The sequence below is a fragment of the Spea bombifrons genome, chromosome 2 (assembly GCF_027358695.1).
Source record: "Spea bombifrons isolate aSpeBom1 chromosome 2, aSpeBom1.2.pri, whole genome shotgun sequence".
Classification (NCBI taxonomy): domain Eukaryota; kingdom Metazoa; phylum Chordata; class Amphibia; order Anura; family Pelobatidae; genus Spea; species Spea bombifrons.
Genome location: NC_071088.1, coordinates 79,346,046 through 79,352,045, shown reverse-complemented (window position 1 = coordinate 79,352,045; position 6,000 = coordinate 79,346,046). Strand labels below are relative to the sequence as shown.

The following is a 6,000-nucleotide window of genomic DNA, read 5'->3' as shown; positions in this document are numbered from 1 at the left end:
TGTATGTATATATATATATATATATATATATATATATACACACACAAATCATGACTATATTCTGTTGCTTTCAGTGCAGAAGGCAGTAGCTGATCCATGTATCCAGGCCAGGTTTTCTGTGCAGCCCTTTTGTAGGCATGTAAACGGGGATCTAGGCAGCACACAGGAGGATGTCTCTGCACAGAAATATTCAGCTTAGAGAAATGGGAGCACAGGAGAAAACAGCTTCTTCCAGGATCAGCAGAAAGCATTCCCAGCAGCAGCAGCAGCAGCACAGACAGCAGCATCACCAGAAAGAAGGCATCACAATAACCATCACCTGAGACTGCCAGCAAGCCTGTTCACCCTGCCCTGTGTTTATTTTGTTGCTACTCATCGGACTGTGTACAGATGTACAGAGCAGTTTGATAAGGAGCGGTGCCACTGAGCGTGGGAGCGGGGAGCCCTGGATGAGAGTGGGTTTGTGCGATTTGGGGGATCAGATCTGCTGATCCGCTTGCTCTTGGGGTGCAATCAGGAGTTCAGTCCATGGCAAGCTCTGCCGCATTGTCAATTTGCACTGCATTAGTCACTTTCCACGTTCACACTTGTCGGTTTGTGTTACGGTAATGAAGACTCTGCTGGTGAAATCATTATTCCGGATAGTTATTATTTATCCTCTGTAATAAGGATATCACAGGCTGCCCTGCTCTAGAGACATAGCTACATATCATTGATGTTTCAATGACAAACAGAAATTGCTACATTCTATTTATATATTGCAGGTGAAGGGTAGCTCTCCTTTTTTTTTTTTTCCAAATGGCAAGCCTATGTCTATGTCTTTATTCACCCAGCTCTCTACAGTCTATGGCTAAATGGGAGTAAAGAACTACTCTGTGTTCTTGTCGGCTTCTTAACAGGACCCAGTAAGTAAATAATTCACACCGTTGAAACCTTTACAGGACTCAGACTTTATTAAAATGCATATGCTACATTTGCAACTATTCCCATTGGAATGCTGATTGACTCAATCCATCATCTGGCTATAGTTGGTGTGATTAAAAATAACAACACATAGGCACTTTCACTAAGGCTCTGCATGCAGAAGGGGATCCAGATTGTCTTTCAATTTGTAAACTTTCATTGCACTGCTTTGTTTATTTTGGACATGTTGAGGTATATAGATGGTCTTTTAAAAATGTATAGACCGACAACCAGTTTCCAGCATTTTGATTGGCTAGGCAGTTTTGGATTCAAGATTTGAAAATAGTTCCTTATATAAATATTTGAGGATGTTCTTTAGTCCAAGTTTTGTGCTTGGAGTGCTGTAAAGTTCCCACCCTTATCACATATTGATCCTAACTTCTGTAGAATTCACAGAGATGTTTACCTTTTCTCTAGCACTACACGAGTTGGATGATAAATTAAGAAATCCCTTATACTCCAGAAGAGTCTGAAGACTGAAGACCGTGGAGTTTGATGGCTTCTCTTAGACGTGTCAAAATCTTGTTGGTCTTGAACCTAATCGCAGTAGCTGGATTTGTCCTGTTTTTGGCCAAGTGTAGACCTATTACTGTGAAAGGTGGAGAATCTTTCCATGAAGTTCATCCAAGGGCTGAGGTCAGCAACCTGACTACTCATGGGGTCAATCACATTCAGGAGGCTGTACTGAAAAGGCTTTCCCATTTAGAGGACATAGTCTACAGACAACTAAATGGTAAGATGGCATGTCAATAATATAACATACTAATGTTTGAGAACCTTTTTATGCTACAAGAATTGAGCTTTGCTATATAAGTATATGTGCAGACTCTTGCCATTGAATCAACAATGATATTTTTTATATCTCATTTCCAGATATTGTTCTGTAAAAAAAACATGTGAACCATTCTTCAGGAAAATATTCCCAAATGTATGCATTTAATAATTCTTACATATAGTACCTAAGTGTAATAGTCTTATGGAGGAACTTGTCAGTAATCCTCCAAGGGCATGGATCTTGCTGAATTATTGATAAAAAATCTGAATTATTAATAAATAAAAATGTAAGTCATATTATTTATAATTAAACGCTTGTTTTTGTAACTGCAATATCATATGCTGGGTTTAGCAGGATTTATCTAGATTTTCATGGTATTGCATGCACCTGCCATGGTTCCCATTATAGATATTGCCCCATGAGATAGTAAGTTAGATAAGCAATGGTATAGTTGTTTTTGCTCCAGATAATAGATATCTGTTACAAATGCATGGAAAATTTACTGTAAGACAGCAAGTGAGGATTTAAATCACTACTGGTAATGTATCCTTATATGAGAGGTTGCATTTGAATGTTCTGCTGCTTCAGTCTTTTAAAGAAGAGCTTTATTATTATTATTTTTTAATTACACAACAGACTCTATAAAACAGTCTTAACTATAGTTTTTCAAATTATCATTTTATGTTTAGTTAATTGAACCAACACTTTAATGTGCCAATTTAATGGTATTTCATTTGTTTGCCAATCTTTAAGCAAGCTTTATACTGGAATTAAATTCAACCAATAAGAAAATAGGTCTATAGTGATGCAGTTTTATTCTTGCACTACACTAGAGGAGGAAAATACAGATTGTTCCATTTCTTTTACCTATATAAAGTTGCCAAATCCATTATTTCATGTTGATGCAGAATCCATTTATATTGGCTTATCAGTTATAGCTTAATTACACATTGAAACATGATTTCTTGTCAGTCTATTTTATTTATTTTACAAATAATGGCCACTTTGGAATTTGGTTTTAAAATCATAATTATACTATTAAGTCATATTATTTGCTCCGCTATGTTTTTTAATTCATGCTTTTCTAAAGCCTTTTCCCTTGTTCGTGTACACAGATAGTATATACTGTGTGGTTATTTTTAGTAATGTGTTGAGCCAATTCCTTGGGGTAAGTGTCATATTACAGAAACCATGCCGTTATTGCTGCAATACTGTGTCAAGGTGTACGGATGAAGACTGTAGATAATGGCACATAATTTACTAAAAACTAAGGTTTTTTTTGTATGCATATATACAATTTCAATACACAAATGTTGACTCAAGATTGTATTTTTTTGGATATTTCCAGTATAAAATATTTTACTACTTTATATCTGATAGATTAAACAACAATTGCTATTTTTGGCTTTATTGTTTGAGGATGGACACAAAAGGTAGATAGATGTATACATATATACAGTATGTACATATATGTATGCAAGCCTACATACAACATTAGTGTGGTGAGAAGCACATTTTTATAGTGAGGCCCATTAAATTGAGCAGTCTACATATTAGTCATAAATCCATCCAACCCTGGGTTTCTTGTAAATTGAACCAATTTTGGATTACTACTAGGTGACCTGTCTTTCTTGATATATGTTCCGCGAATGAGTTCGAAGAATTTTGTGCTGAAACTATTGATCACAGGACTGCTCTGTTCCAGTCTAAGGAATAATCAATGCACGTATCCACTTATATAGAAGTTATCCATGCTTCTATGTGTTTATGGTTTAACCAAGCCTTCTTGTTCCTTTATAGCAATGTTTAACTCTCACAAGCAGGGTAGTTATTACTTTTATTACAAAAAAAAAATATATCAATTATTCATTTATTATCCAAAAAAGCATGTTTAGAGTTATAGAGAAGATAATTTTGCAGAAATAGTAAATATAAAAAGGTAATGTTTATATGTTAGGACTTTACTTTGTGTATTACAGCTTCTAAATGGCTATAGGAACAAAGAAGGATTATAAAACACAAATTTAGCACTTATACAGGTATCTCTGGCTTTATGATATTTAGAAAGCTAACATGTTTCAAAATTAACATTTTAAGCTCACATGGTAACCATGTTATAAAATTATTAGTGCTAAATGGCAATACTTAAAATGGATGGTTATATCTCATTGGTAAAATGAAGCCAATATTCTTACTTTGTATCCTCAATAAGGTTATTATTTTTAAATACCTAAAGCAATGTCAAGGAACTCAAAAAATCTCAATTTTAAAAAACATACGGTAAATATCACAAGGTATGAGGTAAAGGGGCATCTCTCAAGAAACAAAAGTCACTTCAGTAAAACTTCCTTATACCTCTTTACAGCGAAACTTATGACCCTCAAGTTTTCAATTATGACCTCTTTTTTAACATTTCTCATACTTTGAAAATAAACTCACTCTTCTTTCCTCCAAGCTATACATATCTTTTAGCCTTCTGTTAATTGTTTTCCGGCAAACCATTTACCATTTTAACTTGTAATCACCTCAATTATAACTCACCAGAGTTCCCCGAGTTTCTGGTTGCCAGTTGGCATCGTTGGCAGGCAGAAATTCTACCTATGTGTAGTCGAGTTGTTAGTAAATATGCTCCCGCATATTGTATTATGGAATTCCTATATTATATTGTCATCTGCTTTCAAACATATTAAGGATAAATGTAGAAAATGTACGTAGTAAAAATGCCTTTAAAATAATTTAACATGATTTGGAAATGTGTCGAGGCTAAACAGTTTTTTTGTTTAGTGTTTATAGTATAAATTTCCTTTTCAGTGAGGGTTAAGAGGATAAACATTTCTGTAAAAATCCTGTTGGGCACCGGTCACTCAGGTTTGGTTTATTATGGATTTTCTAAGTCTCAGAAATATAGCTATGAATCTCAAATATTAAATGACAAGAGCTGGACAGAAACTTTAGCACATATACAAAAAACAGTGGAACGTAGAATTTTCTGCTCCACAAGAAATATTGGGTTAAATGTATGACTCCAGCCAAAATGATCCTTATAAATAATGTGCCGCTCCATTCTCTCCGGGCATTCAAAGTAGGATGGATGATAGACAGAACAGAAAGGGACCTATGGCAGGCCAGACAAGAGGGCTTAGGTTAGGGTATTATTTATTATCAGTGTCATAGAACATGACTGCCAGCCAGCTAGAGCATCTTCCAGTTACCACCAGCCCCGCTTCCTACCCTAGGCAAGCTGTCTGCAGTACTCTTCTTCTTCCTCTCCTGTTGCTAACCTGCCTGTGCCCTGGGCTTGTTGTGTCCATTCAGGCTGCTATTATCTTTTTAGCATTTTTTTTTTAAAGCAAATGCTTTGTTTTAAAATAATAGAATTTTCTGACTTAAGGTTGGTGGAAAGTGTCACATTAGAAGTACAAATAGCAAAATATACACATTAGTAGCAGTTAAAGACACAAACATCGCTGTCTGTTGACGTTCATGAAAAAAGTCATAATACATTTACAAACAATAATGTGCAAACTCTGGTGTTGGTGTGGTTAATCATAGCTAAATTCAGTTCAATTCAGACCAGGTGGTGGTGGTCCAGAGTATTGGGTAAACAATATGTGTGTCCTGGCAGGTAACCAGCTAGGTCATTAGCAAGTACTTTTTCTTTGTCTTTAATTTTTTTAGGGTCTAAAGTTTCTCCAGTCTGCTCTTGTTATCATTTTCAATTTTGGAAGTATCATCAAGCCTAGTAATCCCCAACCCAGCATTTTTGTTTCCTTTCTCTTCTGTTGTCTTCTGAGTCTGAGGCTATATAACTATAGTGCACTATAATTATTATTAACTATTTTCAATCTCAGAAATATCAGAGGCTTGGAGCAGTGATAATAGCCTACTAGGTGACATTCTATGTCTACTGTGCTCTTCTTTTTGATTAAATTGTCTAACAGGCCATCAGCAAGTCTCTTAAATTTTGTTTATCTGATCGCAGGTTGGGATTGTGATTTGGGCTAGGGGGGCACCTGGTGCTTGGGGCTTTGATGCAAATGCCCCATTTACCCCATCATCGACCTGCCTCTGATTGTTTAGTATAATTCGGTTTTCTGTCTGCTTCTAATGTTCTCTCCACATCTGAATATATTCAGGAATATATAAAATATCTGTCAGATTAAACCATGACCTCAGTGGTATATAACTAAATGTGGGCCTCTCCATTCAAATCCCATTGGAGGAGCCACATGCCAGTGCATTATCTGTTGAAGGTAATAGTC

General features: G+C 35.7%; 1 protein-coding gene across 1 annotated transcript in view; it reads left to right on the top strand.

Annotated features, from left to right (window-relative positions):
• Positions 1-644: 644 nt before the first annotated feature.
• Positions 645-6,000, top strand: part of GALNT17 (polypeptide N-acetylgalactosaminyltransferase 17) — a 147,481-nt gene continuing 142,125 nt past the window's right edge. Inside the window, exons 1-2 of the mRNA XM_053454914.1 lie at positions 645-905; positions 1,381-1,696. Of these exons, the coding sequence (XP_053310889.1) occupies positions 1,459-1,696 (238 nt within the window). The 5' untranslated portion in view covers positions 645-905; positions 1,381-1,458. The remainder of the gene's footprint in view (positions 906-1,380; positions 1,697-6,000) is intronic.